General features: G+C 39.8%; 1 protein-coding gene across 1 annotated transcript; it reads left to right on the top strand.

Moving 5' to 3' along the window:
• The first annotated feature begins 3,015 nt into the window (after positions 1-3,015).
• LOC102034524 (serine/threonine-protein phosphatase 4 regulatory subunit 3-like) lies at positions 3,016-10,446 on the top strand. The gene is given in 11 exon segments (XM_031060943.1): positions 3,016-3,576; positions 4,800-4,877; positions 5,079-5,192; positions 6,039-6,155; positions 6,350-6,481; positions 7,165-7,267; positions 7,715-7,873; positions 8,518-8,687; positions 9,034-9,173; positions 9,622-9,796; positions 10,363-10,446. Coding segments are annotated over 11 exon segments (1,833 nt in total).
• Positions 10,447-15,804: the final 5,358 nt, after the last annotated feature.

Raw genomic sequence — 15,804 nt, forward strand, 5'->3', positions numbered from 1 at the left:
CTTACATAAGATCATAGTTGTCATGATGTATATGATTTGCTAATGTCTTGTACAAGTTTTTTCTTCAGTTCGACAGAAGTTTCCAAGATTCAAGATTCTACACTACATAGATGACTTCCTCATCGCAGCTCCTCCGAAGATAGAAATAGAGCCAACCTGTACTAGTATTGTGACTGAAATCCAAGATGCTAGACTTGACATTTCTACAACAGAAAACCCAAAGCTGCGACATCAACTCTTCAAAGAAGACAAGCTCATCGCTGCACTCCAGACAAGTGTAGTTAGTAGTTTAGGCTTTTCAGCTCTTTCCACAACCTTTCAATTTAATCACTGATTCTGCTTATGTTGCTAATGTAGTTAAGAGAATAAAGAGCTCAATTTTGAAAGATGTTAGTAATGATACTTTATACTGTTAGCTTTCATGTCTTTATACAACTTTGCAATATAGAACTAACCTATATTTTGTTTCTCACATCAAAGCTCATTCTTCGCTTCCTAGATTTTTAGTAGAAAGAAACGCGAGAGCAGACAAACTGACAATAGTTATTTCAAATACTTTGCCAAACATGCCGAGCGCCTGGGTCTTTCTGCGGAGCCGGCGACCAAGGAAACACTCCGTGTAGCACACAGTTTGTTAGTTTGTAACTCTGACTTACCGCATAGGCCCCAGGCTTACCCTGCGGTCTCGTCTTTGGCTGTCTTGACTTTCAGTAAACAGGCCCAAGCCTTTTAGAAGATCTTGGCTTCATTTCCCCTGTTCATAACATGAGTGTATTCATTCTCCCAGTGCTTTTCCTTACCTTTTTGCCTGGACAGAATGACAAAATATATTCCAGAGCTCCAAGCCCCAGGGGTTACAAGGCCCCTATCCTATCTTGGTTCTCCCTCGGAACCAAGGTCAAAACCAGCTCTTTGAGATACATTTATGCATTTTCATCAAGAATGGTTTAGTCCCTAAAAAGGGGAGGTGGGAATCAGGGAAGGGTTTAACTGGGGAAAATTGCCTCACCAGTTATGTCTCTAATTGGTGATTATGCTAATTTGCTAAACTTACAAAATTGCATTTACCCCGGGGGTGGGGGGGGTGTGTGTGTGCATTTTGTGGACATTTTCCATATCTGCCCCTGGAGACCTCCAATAAACACCAGCCTTTATATTACCTCCTATGCTAATATTAACTTGAAAGTGTGTGTTGTTTCATTTATAGGTTTTTTAAGGAATCACCATGGGTAGAAAAAGCTGGGAAATGCCCTTAATTGTGAAACACTGGACCTGTTCATTGTCACTGATATCTCCCTATATTGCAGCATCTGTCCTATTTCTGGAAGGGCCAGTGTGGCCCTTAGTGAATGTGGTATGAAGGAACATGTAGCAGCTTTAAAGTAATTGACAGGAAAAGAACACTTAGAATGTCATTTGAAATTTCTAAGGTGTTGCACAAACATGAATTATGCTTTGCACTTACTGAAAAGACAAAAGCAGCTGCTATTAACAAGCCAACACAGGGTAAGAGGTACAGTTATTACTGTCTTTATATCTCTTCCAAACCATAGGATCATAGAATGGCTTTCATGGGAAGGCATCTGAAAGATTATCCTGTTCCAACCCCTCTGCCATGAGCCGGGATGCTTCTCACTAGACATAATTGCTCAGAGCCCCATCCAGCCTGGCCTTCAACGCTTCCAGGGATGGATCGTCTAATACCTGGATAAGGAAGTTGTCCTCTACACGTACCAGGAGTGCCCTTGGTTGCTTGCAGCCAGCTGTATTCCTTTCTCAGTAGATGTTGGTGAGGTAGGTGTTAAAGAATACATTCAGTGCAGGTAACTCGGGATGCAGCTGCAGTACAAGATGCAGGTTGAGCTCTGGTGGGGGGGGCAGGAGCCCAAGCCCAAGGCAAGAGGCCATGAACTACCCTTTGCATTACAAATGGCACAGGGACCTGTGGGGCAGCCAGGGGACTCACAGACACAGTAGGAGCTGATGAGCCCAGACCTTCATGACCTTGTACAGTGAGGGGATAAAAGCACAGGAGTTTCTTTATTCAAGGTTCCTCCTCAGAGGTGCCAGCTTGAGTTGTTATTTTGTTATTTAGTTACTGAATCATGATTAAACTGTTTTGAGGATCTGGACATCTGAGACTCTGCTATGGGAAACCCAGGTTTAAGCAAGTAAGGAAACCTAGTCTGACTGCATGAGAGTGGAGGATACAGCTGCAAAAGCCTTTGGTCCCACATGAGGCGATGTGAGAGTGACTCCAGAGTGGCTCTTGGGTGGCTGGACAGGGAAGTTTCCTTAACACTTCCTAGCCTCTTGCTTCTGAAAAGCCCATAGCTCTCAGCTGCAGTGCAGTTGGGGAAGTGTCCCAGCCTGCTTCCATGATGACAATTTGATCATAGCTAGGTTTGGAAGGGACCTAAAAGCTCATCTAGTTCCAATGCCCCTGCAATAGGCAGGGACATCGTCTACTAGACCATGTAGCTCAAAGCCCCATCAAGCCTGGCCTTCAACACTTCCAGGGATGGGGCAGCCACAACCTCTCTGGGCAACCTTTGCCAATGCCTCACCACTCTTATTGTCCAGCATTTCTTCTTAATATCCAGTAGAAACAGCTTAAAGCTATTCCTCCTCTTCCCTGCGTGCCCTTGGAAAGAGGCTCTAAGAGCCTGTAAGAAGGCTGCCCTCCAGCCTTCTTACAGGCCCCCAGCAGGTACAGGAAGGGGCTCTAGAAGTTCTAAAAGGTCAACAACAGACAAAAGCCATTGGTCACTTACCATGACCCTGGACAGTCATGAGCCCAGCATTCTGGAGTCTGGGAGTTAGAGGGATGGACCAATCAGCAGGCTCTGATCCAAGTGACATCACAATGACTGAAGAGCACCTGAGGCAGTTGGAGGGGCAGAGCATCAGGAGGACAGTGCAGAGTGGGCTCCTGTCTTGCTTCCCTCTTGTCCCCTTTGGGTATTGGTGTCATTCTCTGGAAGTTACCCAAGACCTTCTTGAGTCAGAAGAACAATGCCTTAAGAAATGGGTAGAATTAGTCATTTGATAGACCTTCCCACCTGTGAACTCCACAGACTTGGAGAGATTGCAGACCTAGTGACTTCTGTTCGCCTCTCACGCATCCGTAAGCAAAAGCTAGCACTGGCCTTGAAGAATGAAGGCTATATTCCAAAGCTGCTACATCTTTTCCAAGTTTGTGAGAGTGTAAAGAACACTGAAGGCTTGCATCTTCTGTTTGACATTGTGAGAGGAATTTTGTACCTGGACAAAGCCATTCTGTTTGAGGTGATGTTTTCTGATGAGTGTATTCTGGGTGTTGTTGGATGCCTTGAATATGATCCTTGTTTGGCTCAGCCAGGATGGCACAGGGAATTCTTAACCAAAACAGCAAAGCTTCAGGAGGTTATTCCTATCAGAGACCCTGAACTCAGGCAAAAAATCCGCCAGACATCTAGGGCACAGTACATTCACGCCATCATCATGCCTAATCCATCAGATTTTGAAGCAGGTTTTCTTTCTACCCTCAATTCCTTCATCAGCTGCAGCAAAGAGGAGATTTTACAGGCATTGCAGGTACGTGTTTTTTAATGTGGCTTAGATTGGATCTGTAGAGATCCCTCTGGCTGTAGTTTGGAAATGGTTTAAAGCTGGTGAACACTGTGTAAGTTAAGCATAGGCACAATGTTTTGAATGCTTTCCCTTCTTTCTGATACCTTGAATTTTTTGTATTTTCAAAATGATAAATTTCAGGTGAATATCTTAATACTTTTTATTGGCTGTAACAAAATAAAGTCCTTCTCTTTGTCAAACACACCTTTGGAGCTGGTTTTGTATAAGTATTTAAGGAACATGCAACTTCCAGTACTTCATTCCAGGGACATTTATTACACTGTTTTCCATGTAAAGGGGTGCAGAGAAATGGGTGGACAGATATGGCAGAAAGTGCCAAAACACTTGAGAGATTATGATGTTCCTTGGAGTGTAAAGAATGAAATACTTAACACGAAGTGTAATGTTGTCCTATATATCCTTAAATATCTTATACCAGTAGAGGATGTGAATCTGAAAAGCACATAATAGTCACAAAAGTTTCTTATCTTGGCAAAGCAGAGTGTCTGCATGTGGGAGAGCTGGTTTTACTGCTAGTAAGATTCAGGAGAATGTGGCTGCAGCCAAATTGCAATCTGTTAATGGAGTCCTCCTCACAGAGATGGACTGAAAAGGTGCTTTGCAATGCTGCAGATCCAAAAGAGGGAAACTGATCCCCTTGGGATGTTCATAGTGTAGTATGAATGGTGCAGGTACAGTAGGGCCAAAGTTTTTTCTTGGTTAACACTTTTTACGTCAGAAGTGTTCCAGTTTCTTCCCTAAAAGGTGATGTGCGAAGTGCTCTGAGGGAGTCTGAAACAAATTAGGACTGTCCTTCTCTGTCCTTTTGATGTGTGTGTGGGTGTAGCAAATCCCACAGGGAGTCTGTGGGCTTTGGCAAGACTGCAAAGCATAGGGGTGGCACAGCAGAGAAAGAAAGGAAATGTCACACTGTAGAGAAAAATTTAGGGATCAGCTTTAGGGATCATCCCCTGTGCCCAGCTTTACCTGTGGCTCTGGTGTCCTGGAGATGCTTCAGCTGCACAGGTGGAGTTCTGAAAGTGCAGGAAATGATCCTGCTGGATGTGTACTCTAGCATTTGCCTTCATTGTGATAAAAAATAATGGCAGTGTGGGATCCTAGAAAGATCATATTTTCACTTTCCAGAAGGCCCTGTGTAATTTGTGTTCTTTTTGCATGCTCCACAGAAAGATGAGGAATTTTTGCCTGAAGTTTTTGCACAATTAACAAATGAAGCTACTGCTGGTGAGCAACAATGTGAATTGGTAAGTCAGCAGTCTTGGTGGTTCCTCAAAAGCTTTAAATGAGAAGGATGAAGTAGAAAGCAAAACTGTCCTTAGAGTTCTGCAGTCTTAGAAGTATTTCTAAGAGGCAGTACAGCCCCCAGTACAAATTGTAACTGTTTCCTCCTTTCAGAGAGTTTTCTGACTCAAATACACAAGACTTTTTTTTTTCCTGTGCACTAGATGAAGTTTTTCAAGGAATTCTGTGCCTTTTCTTTCACATTACCTGAGAAAAGAGATGAATTTCTTCAAACTTTGGCAAAGTTGGGATTTCTTCCAACTCTTGAAATGTTAATGGTAAGTGAAAACTTAAAACTGGTTTTAATAAAACGAGAAAAGTGAGAAAAGCCCACAGCCATGTAGCTTTTCTTTTTTTCTTTTTTCTTTTTTCTTTTTTCTTTTTCCTTTTTTCTTTTTTCTTTTTTCTTTTTTCTTTCTTTTTTCTTTTTTTTAAATCTGCTGAGCACCTTTTTGTAAGTCTGATTGGAGAGTATTGCTCTGCTGAGAGTGGAGTTTTCTGGTAATGTCCAGAATCCAGAAGCTGCCCACAGTTCTGCTCTGGAGTAGCCTGGCTTCACTGCTCTTACTACTTTTACTTTTCAGACTTCATGATGAAAAAGTCTGAGGGCTGTGAAGTCCCTGTGACAAGGTAGTCAAAAGGTGAAAAAGATTTTTTCATGTGGAAGCTTGATTGTTGTTTTTTTTTATCAGAGAAAATCACATCCCTCAAAGAAAGTTTTGGATTCTTGTTGTCTGTAAATGGGCAGAGAAACTGTGGTACACTTTGATTTGTACAGTTAGTCCTTCAGTATAAAATTAATAAATTGTGGATAGCAGGCATAGAATATCAATAAAGTTAGATATTGAAGCAAGTAGGATGTTGTGAATGTTTCTAGCCTAAGTTAGGGCTCTCAAATACACAGAAAGCCTTGTGCCCTTTCTAAAGGAGGAAAAAAGTAGGGAAAGGATTTGCCTGGTTCCTTGTTGTTTTTCTGTAACCATATTATCGTGTTTCTCATGAAAATTTTTGTAACAAAATGTTCTCCAGTTTTTAAACTGCCTCCTCTTTGCAGCTTCACGTGATAATAAGTACCAAACTTTATTTACTCTAACAAATTAATCTTTTTTTTTTTTCTTTGTGAGGGAATGGGTGATCTGCAAGTTAGAGCTGCTGCTACAGATATATTGTCTTATCTAGTAGAATTTAGTCCAGCCACCGTCCAACAATTTGTAATGCAAGAGGCCCAGCAGAGTGAGAATGTAAGTAAAAGTGGTTTGTAGTTTGTTGAATATACCAGTTCTAGGGCAAACAGGAAAATAACCAGAAAAATAAAACCTAAATTTCTGTGTTTTGTTTTAATTCTTATTTTTAAAAAATTGCAGAAAGTGGGGAACTCATTCTATTCTTGTGAGTAATTATTTTGTGATTTCTTTCTTTGGGTTTTTTTTTGCAGGATACCCAACTCATCACTGAGATCATTGAGCAGATAATCTGTAGTCCAAACCCTGAGTTTGGAGGAGATAATCAGTTAATGGAGATTTTGTGTGCTCTGATTGATCCAGAAAAAATGCTGGCCATAGCTAGTGTAAGAGAACATGAATGGCAGAAAACATGATATTGTCTTGGTAAACTTAAAAGCCTGATATTCTCTATTGCTGTTATTGTGGACAGAGGATAAAAAATTATAGAGTTTTTTTAATTGAGTGGAGTTGGTCTGATAGCGACTTTAAATAAGCAAAAGATAAGCTAATTTTGCTGATGAAAGGTATGTGTCTGGGTCATCGAGCCAGTATTAAACCACACAATCCCACGTGTCAGTGCCATAGCACTGTCTGACCATAGCTCTCTCATCTGGATGATAAATCCTGAAAGATTTTAATACATTGTTATGTACCAGAATACCTGTAAAATGGTTTACAGGTTTTTCTGAGCAAAACTACGTGCACTTCAGAATGGTTTAAGTACACTTTGTCAAGCACTTTGAGTCACTGATGTTTTTTCCAGTATACATTTGCATCCATGCTGGGAATTCTTTTTCCCATCATGGATGCAAATATATACTGGAAAACCTAGTGATAGCTAGGTTGTTTGGAGACCCAAGAAATATAAGTTTGTCCCAAAATAAAGAAATTGATCTCATGTGATGACAGTGCTGCAGATTCAAAGAACTCAGTAGAATTCTTTGTAGGATGTTTCTTCTGTTACTACTCTTCCATTTAAAAGGTTGTATGTGAATGCCAGTGTTTAATGAAGTTATTGTTGTTTTAGAATTTAGAAATATTTGAATTTCTCGATATCTTCTACGACCGTTACATTCATGTTCTTACAGCGCCGCTTCTGGCTGATACATCAGAAGAATGGTATGAAATAGGTAATGACAATTTAAATTTTTTTTCCCTTTGAAGGGCCTTACAGTCCTGGTAACAGCAATAGACCTGTGATGCCTGCCTGCAAGCTGCTGTTCCTCCAGGGACAGGGATTCTGGGGGCAGGATTTTTCATAGCCCTTTCCTGAAGCTGTGAATGCTGACATAGCTTGATGGTCTACTTTGTAAAGATGCACTTCCTTCATGTATATTGAGAATAATGCCATAGTTTTGCTAGTCTAATTTTAAAGAATATTTACTGTAAAGGCAAAAAAGCCACAGTGGTGTTTGTTGTTTTGCTCTGACCCAATGTCCTGCTTCCCAGAGCAATCCAGTAAAACAAAAAGTCCACTAAAAATATGTCAGGAACTGCAATAGCAACTGAGCTCAGTGTACTTTGACAGTACATTATTTATTTTTTTGTACAACTTATGGCATTACTTTTTCTTGTAGATAATTATCAAACAGCAGAAATACTTGGCTCAGTTTTGGAGCTGTTGTCTTTTTGTGTGGAACGGCACAAGTATCACATGAAGATTTTCATTATCAAGAAAGATCTCCTAAGAAGAACACTGGTCTTGATGAAATCCAAACACAAATTTCTGGCCTTGTGTGAGTATAGAACTGTCATGATTTCCCTTTTCAAGGCTTTGTATGTCCTGTGTGGAAGGCGTACCAGTACCAATGTACACTTGAACTCAAAATTCCTGTGCATTTGCTGGGTTTTACAGGCTACAATTAAGTAATTTGGAAAAAATGAGGTAGCAGCTGTCTGTAAGCACAGACCAATGCAGTTTCTTGTGGGAAGAGGATTGTTGTCTCCTTTCAAATCTTCAAATCTCTACAGAGATCCTTTCAAATCTTCATGACAGGATCCTTTGTAATCAGATTTCCTGCTTCATTTCAGTGGAAATTGTGTCCTTTCTTAATAATGTCCTAAATCTGGTTCTCCTTGTGGAGAGTGAATGAAATTCTGTGAACCAGGATCTTTAAAGGTGGGCTTGTTCTGGGAGGGGAACAAGGACAAAAGCACAGTGGGGAGTTAATAGTTGAACTTTATGCATGCTGGAATGCATTGCTGCTGGACTTGAGAAAGAAATCCATGGTTCCTGAAAAGGTGACCAGTCAACAAATCTGCTTCTGCACTTTGGGGTGCATCTTCCTCTTGGGGTAACATCAGGTTTTTCAATTCTTCCACAAGAAGGTGAGAGCCTGGCATGTGGTTGTTGAATGGTTGAATGTCTTTCTTCACACAGGTGCTCTTCGCTTTATGAGGAGGATAATTGGCCTGAAAGATGAACTTTATAACCATTACATCACTCTGGGAAACCTGTTTGAACCAGTTGTAAATGCTGTGTTGGACAACAGGAATAAGTGCAACCTGCTCAAGTCTGCTTCGATGGAGCTGTTTGAATTCATCCGAAAGGTGAGTTCAGCAGCAGCCTTAGCACCAACACGTCCGTGACCTTGCAGGGCAAGAGGCAAAAGGCAGACTTTTCCAAGATAGCAAACCTCCTGTTTTGCTGGAAGAGTCACAAATGGAACTGGGACATTGCTGAGTCTATCATCTATTTCTAAGGGAAGTTTAATAATTCTTTCTAGATCTCAGCTTTTTCCCTAAGAATAAATCTGATTGCTTCCTGTTTGCTCTTGACAACAGTATTTTGGTTCTGGACAAGGAAGCAGTTACTTTCCAAAATAAAAAGTTAAAAGCTTTCTGACTTTCTGTATGTGAACATTTGAGACTGAAACCCTGTATTGTTCTTATTCAGGAGGATATTCAGTTCCTTATTGCACATATAGTTGAGAACTTCTCTGATGCACTGGAATCTGTCAAATACATTCACACATTCCAGGGACTGAAGACAAAATATGACCAAGAAAAATACCAGCAAAATGAGAAACTGAACAGGTATGGCCCAGTTTCTGTCTTATGAGGCTGCCAGTGACTGCCATTCTGCAGGCCTGCTGGTTAGTTTTTAATTTCCCAAAGAGCAGCAGAAGCAGGTAACAGGGATTGGGGTTGGATATCATTCTTGCTGAAAACTCCTTGAGTTAGAGTAAACCCCCATCGACCTTTCTTTGAGTAGAGCTGATGTGGTCAGTAGATTAAATGTTCTGTTCAGAAAACTCTCAGCTTATGAAGAGCATAATCTTGCTTTGTTCTTCTGAGTTAGGATTCAGTCTGCCTCATTATCAGTCTGCCTGGGTATTTGTGAAGCTTCTGGTGCGGGTGGAAGTAGGGCTGGAGCTGGATTGCCTTCTCCAAGTCAATTAATTCTAAAGTTTTGGAAGCCATTTATGACCTGAGTATGAAATACCAGGCAAAGCTTCAATCACTTGTCTTATGTCTCTTCCAGTGTCTCCTTCATATTGCCTGGTGAGACATTTGTCAAAGAAGCAGCAGTCTCACAGGTGGATGAAGATGTGCAGTTCAGTGAAGGTGAAGAGAAGGCAGCTCCAACATCACCAGCAAGCTCCAATGGCTCCTATCCAACATATACAACCCTGACAACAGTGGTGACAGCCCCCAAGGTGGGAGAGAACTTTTATGGAAGCTCCTGTCCTCACGTAGGACAGTAAAACAGCATTGTGGAACTTTACTGGGTGTAACGCGGAACAGTCAGCAATAGCCTTGTACAGGGTACCTTAGTTAGGGACAAATTCACCCAAATCTCTGACTAGTTTCACTAAGAGTGAAACCCTGACTAGTTTGGGGTAAGGTTCAAGGAGGATAAGGTGGGACTGGAGTCTGTTGTTAATCTGGTGGGCGCAGGTTAATTTTGCCTCTTCTGCATGATTGAACTGTTACTCCTTGGCTTTCCTCCCTGCCCAGCTGGTGCCCTATAAGATTGCCTTTTTTGGAATCTATTGCCCATCAGGGAATTTATAAGTGTTTTTAAGCAGACAAAATGCAGGAAGTGATACCTCTTTTGTGCCTTTTACAGCTGAGAATTATTTGAATTTTAGCTTCTGAGCAGCTACAGAAACTGTGGCAAGAATTTTATTGCTCACTCCTAAGACTTGGGGGCAAAACAGATGTGCAGCATGTATTTTTTCAATGTGGGAATTTCATTTTTTTACCTTTTTCTAATTAGCAGAGAGGTCTATTTGAAGTATTTGGTTATCCTGATGATGAAGATGATGAGACATCACCAAAGAAAAGAGCTCATCTGGATTCCTAAAGTAAACTGAAAATTTTAAATATGAACTTTTATTATGGGTTTTCCAGTGCTGCAACTGTTTAATGTTAAAATACGGAACCAGCTGCAATCCATCACATAGACGTTTCTTCTAATATATGTTATTATACAATATTAATGCAATGTAGTGGTAATATATGTTTATAATACAATATAATACAATACAATATAATATAACTAACATAAACAATATTACAAAATATAGTAGTAATATATAGTAACATATGTTAGGTCTATTTCTCCTGGATTAGTTTAATGTGAAGCCATTCCTATGTTTTGGAGATTTAGTTAGTAGTTAGTTTAAGGTAGTGTCTAGTTTTAATTGTAGCTCTTGTTTGGAAAAAAATCCTTTCTGTATAGATATACAAAATAGTTTGTTCCATCAAACAAGTTTATTTTGTATTAAAGATCCCAATGTACTTGTTTTACACCATTTGTAAATATATGGCAATATTAATGCTGAGCTGTAAAATTCCGGAATTACAATTGGACTTTGTAATTTCATAAGATGTGTTATTTGTAATTTATATTTTAATAAAAAGTTACATGAAACCTGATTGGGTGGGTTTGCTTCCTTTCCTGTGACTTACTGTTGTAGTCAGTGATGTCATGCCCTGTGCAAAGGGTAACCCCACTCTTGGCCTCACTTTCAATCTGTCAGGGCCAAGCCAGAACAGGGTTTTAAAAAGATTTCTACTCTTTTGAAACAGAATTGCAGGTGACATCTCAAACTTTGCAACCAAAGCAATTACTTTTGCCTAAAGTTGCTTTATTTTAGCAGATTTCAGTATGTGGTTGTCTATAGGCTCTCAAGAGGCTGAGGCCAGTGGTTGAACAAGTCTTCACTGCAGGGATGCTCAGCAGCCCTGCTGCTGAACACATCAGTGAGTTTCCAGCATTGACTTTCTGGGAAGTCAATGTCCATGTAATTTGAAATACTGATATATAAGTACTGAGCTTCTTGTCTGAAAGTTCTGTAAAACTAAGTGTAAAATTAGAAAACAAATCCTTTTGCTTATTGATGATGCAATTTATTCTCAAAACATCCATCTTTTCTTGGGGTCTGTGATGAGCTTCTCAAAACCAAGTTGCTTCCTTCCAACTACTTTGCCTTTGAACTGAAAGACACCCTGAATCAGGGTGAAGCCAGCTTGAGCTTCTCCAGCAGTGCCCTGTCTTCCTGTCTTGTGCTTCCAACCCTCCCACTGACTTGGCTTTTCCAAGGGAGGCAATTTGGCAGCTGATGGCAGCACCCACCCTTCCAAATGCCTTGTTCTTCTAATATGTATCAGCATCATGTCACTTCTGTTCCCTTGGCTGAGGGATACAGAGGAAGGATTTCATCATTTGAAAACTCCCAAAGAAGAAAAAAAGAACAGAGCAAATTTTTTACCTATGTAAAATTAGACTTTTCAATAGAAAAATATTTTTTTTCCATTCAGCTGTGGGGGAAAAAAATCCCTGAGATTGATGGGAGCCTAAACAGTAGGTTACAGATTAGGAGCTAAAAAGCATTTTAGCAATTCATTGGTTAAATTATTGGTTATCACAGATGTAGCATTTATTCCCATTAAGTTGCAGCAATCCCCATTAATGTGGCATTTCATCTTGCATCAGGAAAATGGGGTTTTCCAAAAACATTCTGTGTCTATCTGAACCACATGCTAAGGCCATGTGTTTGAGAAAACTTACTTTAAGATTTTATACTTTGGTCATCTTGGCTGGGTATGAAATGAGAAAAGAAAATAAGAAGCAATGAGATGTACTGCCAACTGAAATCACTTCAGCAGAAATCTGTAGCATATTTGTCAGAGCACTTTCTTTAGAAGAAACTCATTTTTATTCAACAGTGTAAAAGGAAATGTTCAGCTCCCAAACCTTATAGCTCAGGGGGAAATTTAATTATTATATCTAGAATAGTTTGTTAAACAAATTTTTAAAACACTTATTATTAAGGTTTCTGTGAGAAGCTGCCCTCTTGACTTCTCGGAGCTGATAATTACTGTGTCTGGAGAGAAGGGATAAAGAAATTGGGTAAGATTATCCCTGAAATGAGATGGAGTGCTGCAGGGCAGGAATGAAATGCAAAATTAGGTAAATTGAAAATGGATAAAATTTAGTTAAGTGGAGACATTTTATGCTAAAAATAAATCTATATTTAAAAAAACCAACAAAACCAAACCCAACCCAAACTGACCAAACTAGAATAAATGTAACAACTCTGTGATGGCTCTTGACCAAGGCTGGCTTTTTAAGGGTACTCTAGACTTTAAAATATTTGAGTTTTTTGCTTCAAAATTGTGTGAATAGATACCATCTCCCTTGCCACACATACGGGGAAATTTAGACCTCACTAAGAGAGAATGCAGGAGCCATGAAATCATGAGTTCAAAGTGCTTCTCTGAATTATCTGTCTATTTAAGAAGTTTTTTCTCTGCTAGAGAAATCTCTGTTACAGAAGTTAAGTAAATCTCTCTGCATGGAAAGCAAACCAGGTTACAAACACTTCTTTGCGGCTATTTAGTGTAGCTCATGTTGGTGACTGTCCTATTCCAAATTAGAGAAGTGCAAAAGGGTCAAGATTTCTCTAAACAAAATTAATGTTCAACCCTTACACTGGTTGCATTTCTTGTCTCCAGAAAGCAGCAAAAAATCTGGGTGGTTTTATCTCTAAAGGTTTGATGTATGAGTGGACAAAAAAGTTTGTATTTGTGTGAGTGGAGGTTCAGGAATACACTAAATACATGGCTCTTCTGTATTTTCCAGCTACCTGTGGCATCAGGAGGGCTTGTTTTGGGTGACTCTTGTGTATATGCTAGACACTGTCACAAGAAGTACATGCAGCTTGCAGATTACTCACCACATAAAGCTACTTATTTTCTAGAGCCTTCTCTCTACTGACAACATTTAGGAGAGACTAAATTATGAAGCTGTATTTATGGAGAAAAAAATGTAGTTTCATCCTCTGAAGCTGTTGCATAAGGTAATTCTTTGTTTGAGGAGTTTGCTGCAGATGTATTTCTGGTGTTGTGCTTTGACAGCCGGAGAGTTAATACACATCTTAAAGCAACCCTTGTGTTCTCTCTCTTCCTGTCAGATAACAAAGGCAAAGAGTATCATTCTGTGCCATATCACCATGCTTCTGAGACCTCTTTTTTTGTTTGATTTCAGGTTTCTGTGGTTACTAGTTAGTGAATTAAAACACAGCTTCAACGTGAAGGACCAAGATGTCAGAAAAGCTATTAATAATGATTATACAACTTATGGATTTTATGCCCTGAAAGTATTCAAAGCATTAGATTCCTCAAATGCCCTAGCCAAATTAGATGGTTTTTTGTTTGTTTGTTTTGGGTTTTGTTTTGGTTTGGTTTATTTCCTAATTTTCTGTTGTATCTTAATGTTTGTCATCCTCTTCCTCCTGTACTATGGAAGAGGCCACAGCTGCCTATACCTTTCCTCATCTTGACACCATATTATGCTGCAGTGCTCCCACCTATAAAAGGAGGAGAATGATCCCACCATAAGAAGTCACAGGAAAGTCATAGGGGAAAACCAACATGTGTGAGCTAAGATGATGATGATGGATGATGCTCAGAAATGGAGAAAAAGTAATAGTGGAGGAAGACAAAGGAAGTAACTGGAGGGTGTCTTGTGGCAGGAGGTTTTTTAGAGTGCCAGGAAATGGGTGTTGGATATCTGTGTGGTCTGCCTTTATTAATCTTGTGGGCTGAGCAGTTCTGTGGAAAAGTGATTGCCTGATAGATATTTGCCATGACATCAGTGGGGTAAGGTTACAAACAATTGAGCTCTTTTAACAAGACAAATATGAGAAATCAGGACATAAAAATGACTGGATATTGAGCCCTTTTATTCCAAATAAGGAAGAACTCTACAGTGATGAATCTGTTTTATCAAAATTGGGAAAACAGAAGGGCAAGTTAATAAGCTGAAGTCACATACATGTTGTAGTTTCACCTAGTGATTTCATTGTGTATAAACTTTTTTCATGCCCAGTAGGAATAAAAAATGAAGCTACATTTAGCATCCTTTTAGATCAACCTGCTGTAATTCACTGAAATTTATTTTTCAGTACCTCAAATATTCATTTGACATGGAGATCCTTCAGCTATGCCTGCCTGGCTATTTATCAGATGTGGGGAGAAGCTTTTTTTTCCCCCTTCATATAAATGAGTCTTTATTAATTTCCTGTTTGTCTGATTTTTTCTAATAATTTGTTCCAATAAATACTTAGCACTTAGACATAGCAACAGGCCAAGAGTAAACATCGGACTTTCTGACAGTGAAATATCACAAGACTGTGGAAAGAGTACACAGTCTCATTCCATACATTTGCTTTGTGCATACCCCCTTCTCTCATTGCATTTTCACCATCTGGGGATATGTCTCAATATTGACCACTCAGAGACAAATCAGTCTTCATCCAAATTCTGCTATAAACAATACAAATATCCACTTAATTAGATATTTATTGTATTTTCTGAAAGTAAGTCCTATTCTGCAAGTAAGTCCTATTTATCTCTGTATTCATGAAGTCCAAGGCAATATCCTAGACCAGTGCAAATCAGTTGAAATTTCACAGCTATCTCCAGGAGTGTTCCAGAGTAGAAGTGTAAAGAGTTGAAGAAGTCCGACTGCCTTGAAACATTGTTGAAGTTGGCACCTCAACTGTAGGTTGTTGTAGCTTGGAGCAAATCTAAGCTACAGAAGACCATGTCTTTTCTTGGAAAACAAATATGAGAAAGGCCCAGAAAACAGAACAGTTGGTTATTTTACCCCCAGAAAACTGAAATAATTCATGGTCACTGTCTCTAGCAGGGGCCCAGATCCACAAAAACCAATGAAGCTGAATTGTTTGGGGTTTTTTGAATGTGAATAGCATATTTTTTCAGTGAATGGCATACTTTGTCCTGGCTTCATGTAGATGAGGCTTTTAAGTTTTGGCTTGTCAGGTGACAAGGCAGGAGGACATTGGTAGTTTCTGAGTTCAGCGAGAAGCCTGCAGAGCCATGGCAGCACTGCATGGAATGCAGGAGCAGTAGCCAACCAAGCCCTAGGCCTGTGAAGGTTATCTGTCACCCTTAGTAGGAAATGTTTCCTTACCTGAGCAGAACTAATATTTGAGTAAACACCTGAAAACTGGTTAGATGTATCAGTGAAGGAGAGGATCTCTACATCTGTTCAGGGTCCCAAGCTCACTGCTGTAATCAGTGTCTGTGCAGACTGTTGCATACCATCCCTTGGGAGATGATAATTCATATTTCCTTGCTCTGGCCACCTTCTTCTCCCAAGACATCCAATTTTTGCTGCAGTTGGAGGCAG

The sequence above is a fragment of the Geospiza fortis genome, unplaced genomic scaffold (assembly GCF_000277835.1).
Source record: "Geospiza fortis unplaced genomic scaffold, GeoFor_1.0 scaffold134, whole genome shotgun sequence".
Lineage (NCBI taxonomy): Eukaryota > Metazoa > Chordata > Aves > Passeriformes > Thraupidae > Geospiza > Geospiza fortis.